Consider the following 17,947-nt stretch of genomic DNA (forward strand, 5'->3'; position numbering starts at 1 on the left):
GTTCCTACCCTGATTGTGAAACTAACTGGTAAAGCTCGAAATGTATTCAGTGGAATGCCTGTTGACGACGCTTTAGAGTTTAGACTATTGTTAATTTAAAGATACCGTTTTGCAAAGTTTTCAGATTATCCCTGAAACATACAGAGTTAAATTTAGGAATCTCAAGAGGGATATTGGTATGAGTAAACACAGTGAAAGATTTGTTGGGAAAATGGGTGAGGGGTAAAGGTGTTACAAGCTTTGAGGGAATGTTGGGTCTTGTTGCTCTAGAGCATTTCCTGAGCATGTGTAAGGCTGATGTGAAGCAGTGTCTATGGGACAAAGATGTAGAGTCTGTGGATGAAATCGCTTTTTTAGCTAATGCCTTCGAACAGAATCAGGCGTCTATTGAGGGCGGGCCAGAGGAAGAGGGGTTTAAAACTGGTTGAAGGGAGGATCCCATTTTGCCCCGGGGAAGAGAGAAGGGGGCTGGGAATCTAAACACTCTCTTACCCAAAAACATTCCTATAACCCTCATCCCAAATCTCCGGTAAAAGCAGAAGAGCCCAAAAGGTGCTATCAGTGCATTTCCACTGATCACCTGAGGAATACATGCCCTATGCTAGGAGGAAGCAGGCAACCAATAGCTCGTTAGTTCTGTTGTCCTCAGCACAGAAACCCCCCAATCAATTGAAACCTATCATATTGACTCTGTGAGGTTAGCCTCTGCAGAACCAGATATGGAGCATGTAAAGGCTGTCCAAATTGATGGCAGGGAATACTTGGGGCAGAGGGATACAGAGTCTAAGATCTCTCTGGTTAAGCAGAGTGTGGTCCCAAAGACCAGTATGTTGCCTGGCCAAATGGCAGAGATTGTGGGGGTGAGTGAAAGCAAATTCCTCATACTACTAGCTAAAATCCATGTGGTTTGGGAAGGTTTGGAAAGTATTTTGACTGTGGGGATAATGGAACACCTCCTATTCGACCTCCTCCTGGGTAATGATTTTTTCCATGTAGCTCAGGTTAAAGTATTTACCTGCAGCAGGAGGGAGTGGGTATGCCCGAGGGAAAGGGTCAGGTCTCAGGATCTGCTGAGAGAATGGGAAAGAGGCTCCTTGATTCTTCTGCAGCTGGGGGAAGCCACATGCTTCCAGGTGGGAGGGTGGTTGAGACTAACTCCTGCACTGCAGCTGGAGGCAACACCACACCAGGAAGGGATGGGGGTATAATGCCTGCCAGGGAGAGAACTGTCCAGGTTGTTAACTGCCAGCAGGTCACAGCTGAACCAGAGGCAAAACCGACTCTAGGGAACATAGAACAATGTGTCCCAGAGGAGAGCCCAGAGAAGGGGCAGGGGATCTCAGAAACCATTGAGGTGGTGAGGATTCCTATGACTCTAACACAGGGAAGCAGGGTGCTTCCATGTATGGGAGGGGCTGAGACTAGCTCCTTTCCAGCAGAAGGCAACAGGCCCTCAGGCGCAGGGGCAGGAAAGGTGTTGTCTGTAATTAAGGAAACTGTTCCAGTTGTTAGCTGGCAGAGTATTGCAGATGAAGAAGAGACAGATCCCTTCTTACAGAGCACAGAGAAATGTGTCTTAGGAGGAGGCCCAGAGGAGGAAACAGCGGAAGGAACAGTGGGGGTACAGGAATGTCTCCTCACTAGTCGCTTGGGGCAGGATGCCCTGGACAGTAGGAGGACAGCTGGGTCAGCGTCTGTGCACCCAGGCACTCAGCCTGTTGAGAAGGAACTGTGTAACTGACTTCCTGGAGGGGAGCAGTCACACAGCTGACTTCTCAGGGACTGAGAAAGGGATGGCGGAGGGTGCCCCAATCCAGGTCCCAATTTTTCAGGATGCTATTTCTGATAAGTTTTGAAAAGTAACTGTGTTTCTTTACATCAAGATGGAACTCCAAGGCCTGTCACAGCAGAGGAATTCAGACCAGGAAATTGCCAGGTGGTAGTTTGTGAGAACACAAATGACCCAACTGACAGAGAGGGGTGTGTTTTCCCCCAGGTTGGTGAGACACAGAGAGCAATTATGGGAAAGCTGCTGGGAAAAGGTGAATCTGATCAAAGGATAAACACACCTAGCCCAGAGAGCACAGATCCCAGCCCTCTAGAGGCAGGGAAGGACTCAGTGCTGGGAGGGGGAAACACAGGGTAACCCCAAAAGGGGAGCTGGATTTTCTACATATGTACAGTCCTAGGGTTGAGAGACCGCTCCCCAAAGGGCCAGCCAATGTGCAGGATCCCCTGAACACCTGTCTTGCCAGACCCTGAGGCATCAAAATTCCAGAAACATGATTAAAGTAAGAGCGGACACAGAAGGGAACACTGGAGGGAAGGAAAAGCCAGTGACTGATTACATGGGAGAGAGTCAAAGGAAACCATGGGCAATGAATAAACTAACCTCAAACTAGAATATCTGAACAGAGGGCGTGGTATCATAAAGATACTTGTAAACCCAAAAACTTTGGTATTAATGTTAAGTTTTGGGGATAAGAATTTTGACATGGATGTTAAACCTTATGATAATGCTACTTTTCAATTAATATCTGTAAACAGAGAAACCCTAAAAAACCTGGTTTGCTGTGTGTGAAAGGGGAAACTGCCTTTGAGCTGGTCAGTGACTAACCCTCTTGCAGTAAACTAAGGGGGGAGGTGTGACATTGTATACCTCAGGGGAGCATGCTGTAACCCCTGTATTCCTCATTTTCATATATTCGTGATCTTATGTATAAAGCATGCCTCGTAAGGTATCAGGAGAAAGATTATGATATGCTGAAAGTCATCTCTCTATCCATACATGTATATCATTAATGCATATGAAGTTATGAGAATTGTGTAGTATGGTTGTCACTAAAACATGCTGTAAGTTGGGGGAATCAGCCAGATATTGGCTCCCCAGAGGGAGCAGCAAGGAAAGTAACCAACACCCAGGTGGGGTTTCAACCCATCAACAGCCATTGTCCAGCAAGGGAGCTACAATGCAATGATTTATCTGCATGAGGCCACAGCAGGGGAATTGCTCAACCTTGCTTGGAGAGACTCAGAAATGCTCACCTGACTCTGAAGCAGGGCAGGGGGGCAGCAAAGCCATGGGGGAAGAAAGGACATTATAAAAGGGAGAGACATTTGCCATGCTGACTCTCTCTCTTCCACCTACATCTACAGACATCACCAAGCGACTGAAGCGCTAATCAAAGGGGAGAGCCTGATTGAAAAGTAACCAGACAGCCTGGGATTACTTTAAGTTAAAGATGCATGAGCTGTCGGAGGCCTGTATCCCAAAAAAGGGAAAAAGATTACTAAGCAAGAGATTTAGACCGAGCTGGATGAGCGACCAACTCAAAGGGGCGATTAGGAAAAAACAGAAAGCGTACAAAGAGTGGAAGAGGGGAGGGATCAGTAAGGAAACTTACCTTAGTGAAGTCAGAGAATGTAGAGATAGAGTGAGAAAGGCCAATGGCCGTGTAGAGTTGGACCTAGCGAGGGGAATTAAAAGCAATAGTAAGAGGTTTTACAGCCATATAAATAGGAAGAAAGCAAAGAAAGAAGAAGTGGGACCGCTGAAGACTATAGCCGGAGAGGAGATTAAAGATAATCTAGGCATGGCGCAATATCTCAATTAATATTTTGCATCAGTGTTTAATGAGGCCAATCAAGGTATTAGGGATACTAGCACCGTGACAGAGGGGCATACAGGATGGGGGATTACCATATCCGAGGTAGAAACAAAACTTGAACACCTTAATGGAGCTAAGTCGGGAGGACCGGACGATCTTCATCCGAGAATATTGAAGGAATTGGCACGGGAGATAGCAGGCCCATTAGTAATAATATTTAATGAATCTGTAAACTCGGGGGTGGTCCCGTTAGACTGGAGAATAGCTAATGTGGTTCCTATTTTCAAGAAAGGGAAAAAAAGTGATCCGGGTAACTACAGGCCTGTTAGTTTAACATCTGTAGTGTGCAAGGTGCTGGAGAAAATTCTGAAAGAGAAACTAGTTGAGGACCTTGAGGTTAATGGCAATTGCGATAAATTACAACATGGTTTTAAGAAGGGCAGATCGTGCCAAACGAATCTGATCTCCTTCTTTGAGAAAGTAACAGACTTATTAGATAAGGGAAATGCGGTGGACCTAATATACCTAGATTTCAGAAAAGCGTTTGATACTGTACCCCATGAGGAATTATTGGTTAAACTGGAAAACATGGGGATCGATATGAAAATCCAGAGGTGGATAAGGAATTGGTTAATGGGGAGAATGCAGCGGGTCGTATTAAAGGGTGAACTGTCAGGTTGGAGGGAGGTTACTAGTGGAGTGCCTCAAGGTTCGGTTTTGGGACCCATTTTATTTAATCTATTTATAACTGACCTCGGAACCGATTGCAGGAGTGGGCTGATAAAGTTTGCGGATGATACGAAGGTGGGAGGCGTTGCAAATTCGGAGGAGGATAGGGATATTCTGCAGGGAGACTTGAATGAGCTTGTGAATTGGAGTATCAGAAATAGAATGAAATTTAATAGTGAAAAGTGTAAGGTGATGCATTTGGGGATGACTAATACCAATTTTAGTTACAAGCTGGGGACGCATTGGTTAGAAGTAACGGAAGAGGAGAAGGACCTAGGGGTCCTTGTAGACCGCAGGATGACTGAGTCGACAATGTGACGTGGCGGTGAAAAAAGCCAATGCGGTCTTGGGATGCATTAGGCGAGGTATATCTAGTAGGGATAAGAAGGTCCTGCTTCCGTTGTATAAGGCGCTGGTGAGACCTCATTTGGAGTACTGTGTGCAGTTCTGGTCTCCCATGTTTAAAAAAGATGAACTCAAACTGGAACGGGTGCAGAGAAGGGCGACTAGGATGATCAGAGGAATGGAAACCTGTTGTATGAAAGGAGACTAGAGGAGCTTGGGTTGTTTAGTCTGACAAACCGAAGGCTGAGGGGGGATATGACTGCTATCTTTAAATATATCAGAGGGATAAATACAAGGGAGGGAGAGGAATTATTCCAACTCAGTACTAATGTGGACACGAGAACGAATGGATATAAACTGGCCGTGGGGAAGTTCAGGCTTGAAATTAGACGAAGGTTTCTGACCGTCAGAGGGGTGAAATATTGGAACGGCCTTCCGAGGGAAACGGTGGGGGCGACGGACCTGTCTGGTTTTAAGATTAAGTTAGATAAGTTTATGGAGGGAATGGTTTAATGGTAAAACATAGTAGCCGAGGAATACCAAGCAATGGTAGGTAAATAGTATAATGGCTAACAGGGGTCAGGCTAGAGACTCTTGCCTACATGCTCGGGGTCTTACTGATCGCCATATTTGGGGTCGGGAAGGAATTTTCCTCCAGGGTAGATTGGCTGAGCCTCTGGAGGTTTTTCGCCTTCCTCCGCAGCATGGGGCAGGGATCACTAGCAGGAGGGTCTCTGCCAATTGAAGTCACTAAAACACAGGATTGGGGACTTCAACAGCAGAGTCCAGGGAAGGGGTAGGGACGGTTTTGTGGCCTGCAGCATGCAGGGAGTCAGACCAGATGATCATAATGGTCCCTTCTGACCTTAAAGTCTATGAGTCTATGAGCCTGTGGTGAGAAGCATCTAAGTTTATAAGGACATTGAAAGTGTTAAGATCAGCTTAGAATGCGTTTTGCTTTTATTTAATTTGACTAAATCTGACTTGTTAAGCTTTGACTTGTAATCACTGAAAATCTATCTTTATAGCAATAAATCTTTGTTTATTCTACCTGAAGCAGTGTTTGGTTTGAAGTGTGTCAGAGTCTCCCCTTGGGATAACAATCCTGGTACATATGAATTTCTTTGTTAAATTGACGAATTTACATAATCTTGCATCATCCAGTGAGCATTACTGGACATTGCAAGACAGAGGTTCCTTGGGTTGTATCTGGGACCAGAGATATTGGCTAGTGTCATTCGCTTGCCAATAGCTGGGAGTAGTTTATATGCCAGAGGCTGTGCATGAACAGCCCAGGAGTGGGGGTTCTCAGTACAGCAGGGTAAAGCTGGCTCCCAGAGTCAAGGATTGGAGAGGCCTAGTAGATCACCAATCCAGATAACACCAGAGGGGAACATCACACCAGTGTGTTTGGATTAAAGTCTGTGGGAAATTCCATTTGGGAAAACAAGGCTGGTGCATGTCATTTTCCACTGAGGAAATGAAATATTTAATATGAGCTTGAGTTGTTCAGTAGCGTGCTGGATAGTGTAAGATGCACATTTCTGGGGAAAAGTCTGGCACTTGACAATTTGCTGGTGTTCTCCCAAGTTGTAATTCATGAGGGACTGACTAGCACCACTCAATACTGTGTAGCTGGGAGCGAGTTACATGCTGGAGACTGTGTGTTTACTGGCCAAGAGGGGCTGTTCTCACAGTAAAACAGTGGAAAAGGCACCCCAGGTTGGAGAACTGAGGGGTTAATGTCACAGACACTCATTATGACAGAGCCTCTTACAACACAGAGAAGATAAATCCATGTCCCAGAAATTGAAGACTCCAGATAGAGGGCAAGTCTCCCTGGCACTGCTTCTTGCTGACAGAGAGGTCCTGAGACAAAGGGAGAGTCCTGGGGAAGCTGGGAACAGTAAGCATGGGCTGATGGAGTTCAGCAGAGAAAGGGAACAGGAAGGGCAGAGATATCACTTAATGCAGGATCTCAGCAGTACTAGATGTCAGGATAGCACATATTGCAGCCCATTGGAAAACATAATCCCAACTATACATATAAAATGATGGGGTCTAAATTAGTTGTTTCCACTCAAGAGACGGATCTTGGAGTCATTGTGGATAGTTCTCCAAAAACATCTACTCAATGTGTGGCGGCAGTCAAAAAAGCAAACAGAATGTTGGGAATAATTGAGAGAGGGATAGATATAATCCATGGTACACCCACATCTTGAATACTGTGTGCAGATGTTGTCACCCCATAAAAAAGTATATATTGGAATTGGAAAAGGTTCGAAAAGGGCAACAGAAATGATTAGGGGTATGGAACAGATTCCATATATGGAGAGATTAAAAAGACTAGGACTTTTCAGCTTGGAAAAGAGACAACGAAGAGGAGATATGATAGAAGTCTATAAAATCAAGACTTCTGTGGAGAAAGTAAATAACCAAGTGTTATTTACTTCTCCTCCTAACAGAAGAACTGGGAGTCACCCAATGAAAGTACTAGGGAGCAGATTTAAAACAAACCAAAGAAAGTATTTCTTCACACAACAGACAGTCAACCTGTTGAACTCTTTGCCAGAGGAAGTTGTGAAGGCCAAGACTACAAGAGGGTTCAAAAAAAGAACAAGATAAATTCATGGAGGATAGGACCATGAATGGCCATTAGCCAGGATGGGCAGGGATGATGTACCTAGCCACTGATTGCCAGAACTTGGGAATGGACGACAGATGATGGATCGCTTGTTGATTGCCTGTTCTGTTCATTACCTCTGGGACACCTGGCAGGATACTGGGCTAGACGGACCTTTGATCTGACCCAGTGTGGCTGGATTGATGTACTAGGGAATATTGTGAGTCCAGTGTAATGGGAGGGAGTATGAAAATCCCTGGCTGTGGAGACCACTGGGAAATTAGAAGCTATTATTCAGGAGTAACAGACTGTAATTCAGGAGTCTCAAACTCAAATGATCATGAGGGCCACATGAGGACTAGTACATTGGCCCAAGGGCCGCATTACTGACACCTCCCCCCCGCCGTCCTCGGCTCCACCCCCACTCCACCCCTTCCACGAGGCCCCGCCCCACCTCTTCCCACCCCTTCCCCGCCCCCATTCCAACCCCTTCCCCGAAATCCCCACCCCAACTCTGCCCCCAGGGGGTGCAGGAGGAGTGTGGTGGGGGCTCAGGGCAGGGAGTTGGGGTGTGGGGTGCAGGAGGGGTGAGGGGTACAGCAAGGGGTCAGGGTGCAGGGAGTGGCAGGGGGCTCAGGGCAGAGGGTCGGGGTGCAGGGTGCGGCAGGGGGCTCAGGGCCGGGGTCAGGGTGCAGGAGGGGTGCAGGGTACGGCAGGGGGCTCAGGGCAGGGGTCAGGGTGCAGGAGGGGTGCAGGGTATGGCAGGGGGTCGGGGTGCAGGAGGAGTGTGGCATGGGGCCCAGGGCAGTGGGTTGGGATGCAGGAGAGGTGCGGGGTGAGGCAGGGGGTCAGAGTGCAGGAGGGGTGCAGGGTATGGCAGGGGGTCAGGGTGTAGGGTGCGGCAGGGGGCTCAGGGCAGGTGGTTCAGCTGCAGGAGGGGTTCGGGGGGCAGGATCTGGCCTGGCGTGTACCGGGGGCAGGGCAGGCTCCCTGCCTGTCTGCCCTGCCCCCGCAAGAGGCTGGAACTTGGGGAAGGGGGGGGAGGAGGGACTGTGTGTTTCTGTTGCTTGAGGCACCGCCGCTAGCAGCTCCCACTGGCCGTGGTTCCCTGTTCCCAGCCAATGGAAGCTGCTGGGGGCACTGCCTGAAGCAACAGCCACACACAGCCCCTCCGCGCCTCGTTCCCCATGTTCCAGCCTCTTCCCGGAGCTGCGCAAGGCAGGGCAGGCAGGCAGGGAGCCTGCCCTGCTCCCGGTGCACGTCCGGCTGGAGCCGCTCTGGTAAACATTGGGGGAGGGCGAGGGGGCTGCGAGAGGCTCGCGGGCTGCAGAAAATCACCCCATGGGTCGCATGTGGCCCACGGGCCATGTGTTTGAGACCCCTGCTCTAATTAGTCTGGAAAGGCAGAATGTGAAAAATAAGAATCAGGTCATGTGACTTCAGGAATGATGCACTCCAAGATCCAAAAAGCCTGCAGAGGAGAGAGATTGTAGCTATTACACATGTTGATGGAGGAGCAAGAATCTCCAGGTCTAAAGAAGTCTCACTACCAACCTAGGCTATTTTCACATGCACGGGTGCAATCCAGATCAGTGAGGAGTTGTGTCATCTGTAATCCTGGGTGAGATTCAGTGTTCTGCTGCTGGAGCTCCGTTGTCTGGATACCCCCAGCCAGCATTCAAGAACGCACGGAGTGTCTGTGTGATAAGTAACCCTGGACCAACAGCTCTGACTCCAGCAGCCTGCTTGTTACACCCCAAGCACATTCTGGTTTGGGTGGAGAAAGCTCAGGGTTTGAGAGAAAGCCAGGAGTAGGAACCTTCTGTTGGTTATGCTGAACCTAACCCCCAGTTTTACTTGAGCAAACAGGAGATATTTGACACTGTGCGATACTGCTCCTGTGCTCTGTTCCCAAAGTATTCTGTAGGAGAAGAGGGTAGAGTGGTATTGTATGTGTCAGTGGCATGTTGGGGTGTGTCTGTTACAGCTGTCCCCCTGCTGCATTCCTTTCCCCCCTCTCCTTTCTGTTTGTCCTGTGTGGCCGCCCTTCCTGGCCATTGTGCTAACTAAAGTCACAGCCCTATTCATAGGAATGGCTTATACAGACTAACTGGAGCCATTGCTCTGCCTAGGGAGGGGGCTTCTTGCTTTTTTGTTTGATTCCTTTGTTCAGACCCGGGCTCGGTGTGGGGGGCACTGCCCAGAAATGCAAGACCTGCAGTGGCCAACTAATTAAGCATATGAGTCATACCTGTGGCTCAGAACATGCCCAGGCATGCCTATGCTTACCTGCAGCCTTTCCCTGCCTTCTCTCCTCCCCTGTATCAAGAGGAGCCAATCAAAAGTACTGGTGGGAAACTGCCTGAGTTTGCCTTTAAAGCCGGACATTTTCTGATCAGACCTCGAAGGTCCTTGCTTTGCCACCTGGTCTGATCAGCTAGGGGTCTTTGGGGGGCCCTTTCCCCGCTCTCGTTTGTTTTTGAGCGTACTCCCATTTTTAAACTCCCCTCCCATGAACAACAAATTTGTGCCTGGAGATCTCCTGATTATTGTAAGCGAATCGAGTCCTCTCTCCATCCTCCAATACTACTGCCGTTCCTGTCTCTGTGCTTGCTGCTGTCCTGGGGATTGGTAAGAACTCCCTCTTGCAAACTCCCCCTGTCCTAGCTGCTGGCCTTGTTTCCCCAGCAGACAGACCCAAGCTAACTCCTTGGTCTGTATCTGTAATCTGTTTCTTGCTCCGCAGCGCCTTTGCTGCTGGAAATAAGCCTGTGCCACTGCTAGGCTGTGCCTTCCTGGACTGTATCATAGAATCATTGAATATCCGGGTTGGAAGGGACCTCAGGAGGTCATCTAATCCAACCCCCTGCTCAAAGCAGGACCAATCCCTAACTAAATCATCCCAGCCAGGGCTTTGTCAAGCCTGACCTTAAAAACCTCTAAGGAAGGAGATTCCACCACCTCCCTAGCTAACCCATTCCAGTGCTTCACCACCCTCCTAGTGAAAAAGATTTTCCTAATATCCAACCTAGACCTCCCCCACTGCAACTTGAGACCATTGCTCCTTGTTCTGTCATCTGTCACCACTGAGAACAGTCTAGATCCATCCTCTTTGGAACCCCCTTTCAGGTAGTTGAAAGCAGGTATCAAATCCCCCCTCATTCTTCTCTTCTGCAGACTAAACAATCCCAGTTCCTTCAGCCTCTCCTCATAAGTCACATGCTCCAGCCTCCTAATCATTTTTGTTGCCCTCCACTGGACTCTTTCCAATTTTTCCACAATCATCTTGTAGTGTGGGGCCCAAAACTGGACACAATACTTCAGATGAGGCCTTACCAATGCCGAAGGGAGGGGAAGGATCATGTCCCTCGATCTGCTGGCAATGACCCTACTTATACAGGCCAAAATGCCGTTAGCCTTCTTGGCAACAAGGGCACACTGCTGACTCATATCCAGCTTCTCGTCCACTGTAACCCCTAGGTCCTTTTTTGTCATCATATTCATCTCTCTAGCCATCTACCCTAGCCATAATCCATCCATAGCCATATCCTTCTACCCATCATACGCACCCCTCTATCCATCCATTGATCTATCCCCATACCCACCTGTCTATCCATCCATCCCCATACACACCCCTCTATCCATCCATCCATCCCCATCCCTACCCTTCTATCTATTCAACCATCCCTCCCCATACACACCTGTCACGGAGTCCCTGGGCGATGCTCTGAAACTGCTCCCCACAAAGCCAGTCAGGACTTTGGGGAGCCTCCTCTCCCTCGGAGCAGACCGTCTTCAGGGCAAGACGCTCACATGGCTTCACCTCCTGGGAGCATTCAGCATATGTCCCTCCTTGCACTTTCCACAGCGAGTCCACCCAGGCGGGGTCCTGGGGAAGCCAAAGGGTTCTGCACCCCCCACTTCGCAGTCAGATGTGACTCTCAGCCAGCCAGTAAAACAGAGTTTTATTAGATGACAGGAACACTGTCTAAAACAGAGCTTGTAGGTACAGCGACGAACGGGACCCCTCGGCCGGGTCCATTCTGGGGTTAGGAGAGCCAGACACCCACGTCTGCCCTCACTCCTAGTCCCCAGGTAGCTCCAACTCTGAAACCCCCTCCAGCCCCTCCTTCTCCCGGCTTTGTCTCTTTCCTGGGCCAGGAGGTCACCTGATCTCTTTGTTCACCTTTAGCTATTACCTTGCAGGGGGCGAAGGGGCCCTGGCCATTTGTTGCCAGGGAGACAGAGTGTCAGTGATTTATGCGCACTGGCCTTTCCCCACCATGTAGAGACTTAAGAAATGCATAGGGGAAACTGAGGCACCCACACAGTATTCAGAGGAAACATTAAGAACAGTCCCACTTCGTCACAACACCCCTCTATCCATCCATCCATTCCCATACTCAGCTGTCTGTCTATCCATCCATCCATATACACACACCCCTCCATCTATCCATCCAGCCATCCCCATACACACCCCTCTATCCATCCCTCCCTCCCCATACACAGCCATCTATCCAACGATCCATCCCCATACCCACCTGTCTGTCTATCATCCATCTCCATACACACGCCTCCATCATAGAATCATAGAATATCAGGGTTGGAAGGGACCTCGAGAGGTCATCTAGTCCAACCCCCTGCTCAAAGCAGGGCCAATTCCCAACTAAATCATCCCAGCCAGGGCTTTGTCAAGCCAGGCCTTAAAAACCTCCAAGGAAGGAGACTCCACCACCTCCCTAGGTAACGCATTCCAGTGTTTCACCACCCTCCTAGTGAAATAGTTTTTCCTAATATCCAACCTGGACCTCCCCCACTGCAACTTGAGACCATTGCTCCTTGTTCTGTCATCTGCCACCACTGAGAACAGCCGAGCTCCATCCTCTTTGGAACCCCCCCTTCAGGTAGTTGAAGGCTGCTATCAAATCCCCCCTCATTCTTCTCTTCTGGAGACTAAACAATCCCAGTTCCCTCAGCCTCTCCTCATAAGTCATGTGCTCCAGACCCATAATCATTTTTGTTGCCCTCCGTTGGACTCTTTCCAATTTTTCCACATCCTTCTTGTAGTGTGGGGCCCAAAACTGGACACAGTATTCCAGATGAGGCCTCACCAACGTCGAAAAAAGGGGAACGATCACGTTCCTCGATCTGCTGGCAATGCCCCTACTTATACAGCCCAAAATGCCGTTAGCCTTCTTGGCAACAAGAGCACACTGTTGACTCATATCCAGCTTCTCGTCCACTGTGACCCCTAGGTCCTTTTCTGCAGAACTGCTACCTAGCCATTCGGTCCCTAGTCTGTAGCAGCGCATGGGATTCTTCCGTCCTAAGTGCAGGACTCTGCACTTGTCCTTGTTGAACCTCATCAGGTTTTTTTTGGCCCAATCCTCTAATTTGTCTAGGTCCCTCTGTAGCCGATCCCTACCCTCTACCACGCCTCCTAGTTTAGTGTCATCTGCAAACTTGCTGAGAGTGCAGTCCACACCATCCTCCAGATCATTAATAAAGATATTAAACAAAACCGGCCCCAGGACCGACCCTTGGGGCACTCCGCTTGAAACCGGCTGCCAACTAGACATGGAGCCATTGATCACTACCCGTTGAGCCCGACGATCTAGCCAGCTTTCTATCCACCTTACTTCTTACATCCATCCAGCCCATACTTCTTTAATTTGGCGGCAAGAATACTGTGGGAGACCGTATCAAAAGCTTTGCTAAAGTCAAGGAATAAAGTCAATTATCCTGGGCTGCCAGCTTGCAGCCACCCCACTGCTGCAGCCACCACTAGTTAACCCCCCCACCCCGCAGGGCTGTACCCTGGGCACACACCACTCTGCCCTCCGGAACTGCTCCCCCTCCCGATCAAAGAAGTGGCATAGTGTAAGGTGCACCTATTAGAATCAGGTTCTTAGTCTAGATAAGTTGTAATTTCATTTTGCATAGCTGTGGTTAAGTTAGGTTTAAAAAAATTGTTGCATTGTGTTCTGTTACTTGCTAATTTGTGTAGTCTTGGTTAAGTTAGATCATAGATAAGATTTTACTGTGTTCTGTATAATTGCGGTTAAGTCTGTCTTCCCACAACCCCCCCCCCCCCCCCCCGAGCTTGCCAGTCATTCGTTGCAGTCTCTCTGCTGTTTAAACTTGCAGCCTGTCTGCTCTCTGTGTCTCCCTGAGTTTAAATCTCCCTCTGCAGCGCCTCTGCCTTTGGTTTCTACTCCACCACATGCTCCTCTTCCCCCATCCCCCAACCTCACTCCTCTACCACTGCCTTTCTCTCTCTCTCTTTTAATCCCTTCCCCCACGTGCTCACCCCACTTCTGCTGCTGCCAAACCTCAATTGTATTACTGAAGTCTAGCATAAAACCCCATTGGTTACCCTTTTTCTCTCTAACACACCTCACATTTTACATTTACACCACTGTGACATATTTTTACCTAGAGTTGTTGGTTATTTAACACATTTAACCCATAACTGTTGGTTATATGCTGCGGTGACACACCTTTTACATAGGAACTGTTAGCTACCTGTTACATTTATACTTCAGTGTTAATTGGTTACCAACTGTATTGGACCCCACTATCCTATTTACTAAAAGAAACCCCTCCCCAATTGTCTACCTTAACAAACCCCGTACCCCTCACTAGTGAATTTTCCCTGTTTTTGCATTTACTTAATAAAGTTTATTTTGCACCCCACCAATGCAGTAGTTGTCCCGCAAGGTCCCCTACCTGCTGGCAGGGTCAATGTTCTGTAGGAGAAAAGGGTAGAGTGGTATTGTATGTGTCAGTGGCATGTTGGGGTGATGCAGAAACAGGGCAGAGTAGAGATGGCATTGTGGGGCTGGCGTGAACCTTTTCTCTTCTTTTCCCCTTCTAATAACCATAGGCACAGAAATCCTTACCCAGCGAGGTCACAATCTCATAGTTCTTCTGCATGACTTTTCTGTAGAGGGCTCTCTAAGTGGGGTCCAGCAGAGCCCACTCTTCTATACAGCCACCTCCTCGAAGGTCACCGGCCTCTGAAAGAGCAAGAGTCCCACATTCAGTACCTGCTGCCCCACTATTCATGGGGGAGAAGAGCCAATCAAATAGAAGCTCTTGATGGATCGCAGTCAACAGAGTCCCACCCCCACCCAGCTCAGAGAATCCAGGAAACACCAGAGTGAGGGGACGAAGAGAGAGCCCCTTGTCTCTCCCAGCAGATCCATCACACACCTACTAGCCACAGATTAATACAGGAGATGGAGCCTCTAGCAGGGTCCACGGAGAGCTCCCTGTTAGGGAGCCAAACACCCTCCTCATTGTGAGGCACTGGATATGAAGGGAGGGGAATCTCCCCTAAGCCTCACTGGTGGGTGCCTCCTTCATATCTCAGAGCAGCTGATTAGTTGGATTGGGCTCCAGAACTATGAGTCTGGTCAGTTTTCCTAGCCCCATGTAGGTGGGTTATTTTCTGTTTCACAAATTAGGGCATGTCCACCTCCGAACCTCATGGGTCTGTTCCTAGAATCTAGGCCACTTATTAAACAACTCCCAGCAGGTTTGCCATACCCTGTCCTCCTCCCTTTCTCCACCCTGTGCATTTCCTGTCCCGCTCCAACCTCCAGACCAGAGCGTGCAAACCTTCCCATCTCCGGTGTATTTGCTGTCCCTGTCCCTCTCCCTCCTACAGGAGCCCACCAGGAACCCCCTCAATAATCCCTACCTGAACTGGCTCCACTGCAGCAATTTCTCTTCCCTATCCCATGGGAAGATGGGATGAGCTGGAGCGAAACATGGACATCATTCTCCAGCCTGTCTGGTTGAGAAGGGCAGTTGTGGAGGTTTCAGAACAGGCTTTAGTTAATTTCACATCACTATTCCCCCAGGCTCTTTCTCTGCAGACAGATATCCTAGATTCTACCATGCTGGGAAAATGTTCAATCTCTTTATTACAGTGTAGACCTGGCCCTACTGCCAGGCTAAACCCACAGAGAGATTTTTAACCTCCCTTCTCCTTCTCCCTCTCCCTCCCCTCATCCCGTAAGAAAGTCTCTGAACACAAGGCTAGAAAAAAGCAGAACCAAAGGAGTCACTTTCGATAATTCCCTCGGACGCTGATGTTATGGGAGCCACACCCCAGCAGGAGGGATATGGAATCAGGAACTGGGTTTAACTTTGTCTGATCCTCATCTTGTCCACAGGAAAGTGACTCTACCCAGGGTGCAGTAATACATCTGTCTGGGCAGGTTAGAGATCTGGAAATCTCTCTCAATACTCTTCTCTCTCACGGCCACTTTCAGTCTCTCTTTCTCCTTCAATCTCCTTTTCCCTGTCCTCTCTCCCTGCCCGTCTGGTAGGAAGGTCCCATTCCTGGGTTGTTTGCTCCCCATGGCTGGATTTACTCCTGAAATTGCTAATGGGAGGAGAAATTACTGGGGGTGGGGGAGGGGAGGATGTTTGCGTAGAGTCATTTTAATGCCACACCCCAGCATTTTCCCTTCATTTCTTTTAGTTACCTGGAGTCTCTGGCTCAGAATTTAGTATTAACAGGGCCCAGGGCTGCCCCAGAGGGCTAGTACCAGCTTGAGAAAGTCATCACCTGGGCCGGGCAGAGAAGAAGCTTTAGTTAAAAGGTCACATCCCAGCACAGAACCCTGCTGTAGGAGCAGCAGCTGCTAAGCCTGGTCTCCCAGATCACAATGGAGGCTGCAGCGTCTGACCCAGGAAGCTGAACCCCAATATCCTGAGCAGAGAAGGACAGAGCATTTGAGCAGCTTCCCTCCTTCAGCTCTCTGGGGAGAGCAGCTAATGAGAGCCCCTCCTCACAGGGAGAACTGCTGATCTCATTTGCCCCACTGTCCATCTGGAGTCACTCCTTGTCTTTCCATGCAGTGACTGGATTAACAGTGGTCTCAGTGAAACCAGATTTCAGAAAGAATGAGTCCAGAATGCTGTGGAAGAGACCTTTGTGTGGCAGTGCTAACCCCCTTCCCATCCCCTACCCCCAAGAGCTAGGACAAGGACTGGCATGAATTTTCCTGATGGAACTGGAAGTTCCTGCAGTTTTCAAGAGAGGAGAAAAGCAAAATCTGTGCTTTCACCTCACAGTGTTTGATAAGTGGATAGAAAGTTATCACAGTGACTGGGCATGGACAGGAAATGCCCCCAGGATTCTGGCACAAGCGGATCAGGGAGAAAGAGCGAGGTCAGGAGCAGCCCCCAGACACCCCCCAGTACCCCGAGCCCAGACCCCACAGCCAGGGTCCCACCAGATATTCCCTGGGACCCAGCCCCCAGCATCCCAGTCCAGGGACCTCAGATACCCTTCAGAGGCTCACCAGCCAGGCTGGGAATCCCAAAGGGTTCCCCCCACCAAGAACCCCAGCAGCCAGGGACCCCCTACTGGGAACTCGGTCCCCCACTGCCTGCCTGGGATTCCCACACTGCCTGTTTAGGACCCCTGCCTGCCCTCCAGCAGGATCTGCCACGCCATTTGCCTGGGACCCCCTGATGCTTTACTGTGGGACCCCTCACTCTGCTTGCCTGGCATCCCCTGACCTACTGCCAGGGGCCCCCCCCCCCCCCCCCAGCACCGGGCACAGCAACGATCCCAGGAGCCAGTGTAGGAAGCTCAGGCAGAGAGCTCCTGGCACAACACCAGGCACCCTCTAACCCCCTGCCCCACCTCCCCAAGAGATGCTCACCCTCACTGTTCTGCAGCCAACAGGCCGCCGACAATACCTACCTCCAGGACCCATAGCCTCAGGGCTGGGCACATCACAACCACCCCCTAAGCTCCAAACCTCCAGAACCAACCAACCTGACTAGGGTACCCTCTGCCCAGTCATCCAGAGGCCTCCCCTACCACAATGCCCCTTCAGCTCCAGCTGCAATCTCCCCACACAACACCCATCCCTGCCCCAGGGACAGTGTTACCTCACAGTGTCTGAGAAGTGGATAGAAATTTATCACCGCCCCCTTCTGGCCAGTCACACAGGCAGAGGGAGCCCCGGGGGATGCTTTGTTAGCAGGAGAATGGAAGGCCTGGAGGGCCAAAATAGTTAAGAAATTTTCATGCTCTGTCACTAGCAAATAATGGCCACCATGAATCCACCCCAGAGGTGGCTACATCTTAGCACTGTGAGAAGCAACCCTACATAGAGACCATTTGTCATGGGCTTTGGGATACTTCTCGACCCACGCTCCACTCAGAGTGACCTCCTGATCCTGTGCCAGCTGGAGAAAAGAAAAGGGTCCAGCCAACTCTCCTGTTACCAGCTGGGAACCACCGATCCCCCAAACATGGGGAGGCCTCTGGCTTTGATGTGTATTAAATATGTGGCTGGTCTCTTTCATCAGCAAACATTTTAACAGAGATTGAAGGAGGAAAGAAATGATTCTCAAAGGAGAGGGGAAAGATGCTCACTGGGCAATTTAACCCCCTGCAACATCCAGGATGGAGAAGGACTTAGGGCAACAGGTTCCCTCCAAGGAAGGAGAAGTTGCTGGGATTTAGAAACATGGGGAACAGCCCCAAACCCAAGAGGATTTTTAATTGACATTTGATAGTGACATAGAAAGAGGGAAAAACCTGAAATTTGAGATCAATGTCCAGAAATGAAAGAAAAAGGGTGGAAATCTGAGGGATTTTGAACCAGTT

At 49.5% G+C, this 17,947-nt stretch overlaps 2 protein-coding genes across 4 annotated transcripts in view; both read right to left on the reverse strand.

Annotated features, from left to right (window-relative positions):
* LOC117870047 (zinc finger protein 436-like) overlaps positions 1–16,851 on the reverse strand; it is a 41,749-nt gene extending 24,898 nt beyond the window's left edge. The window contains exon 1 of the mRNA XM_034757235.1: positions 14,208–16,851. Coding sequence (XP_034613126.1) covers positions 14,208–14,241 — 34 coding nt within the window. The 5' untranslated portion in view covers positions 14,242–16,851. The remainder of the gene's footprint in view (positions 1–14,207) is intronic.
* The window catches only part of LOC117869996 (zinc finger protein 239-like), a 1,162,621-nt gene that overhangs the window by 1,039,423 nt on the left and 105,251 nt on the right, over positions 1–17,947 (reverse strand). The window lies entirely within an intron of this gene.

The sequence above is a fragment of the Trachemys scripta genome, chromosome 25 (assembly GCF_013100865.1).
Source record: "Trachemys scripta elegans isolate TJP31775 chromosome 25, CAS_Tse_1.0, whole genome shotgun sequence".
Taxonomy (NCBI): domain Eukaryota; kingdom Metazoa; phylum Chordata; order Testudines; family Emydidae; genus Trachemys; species Trachemys scripta.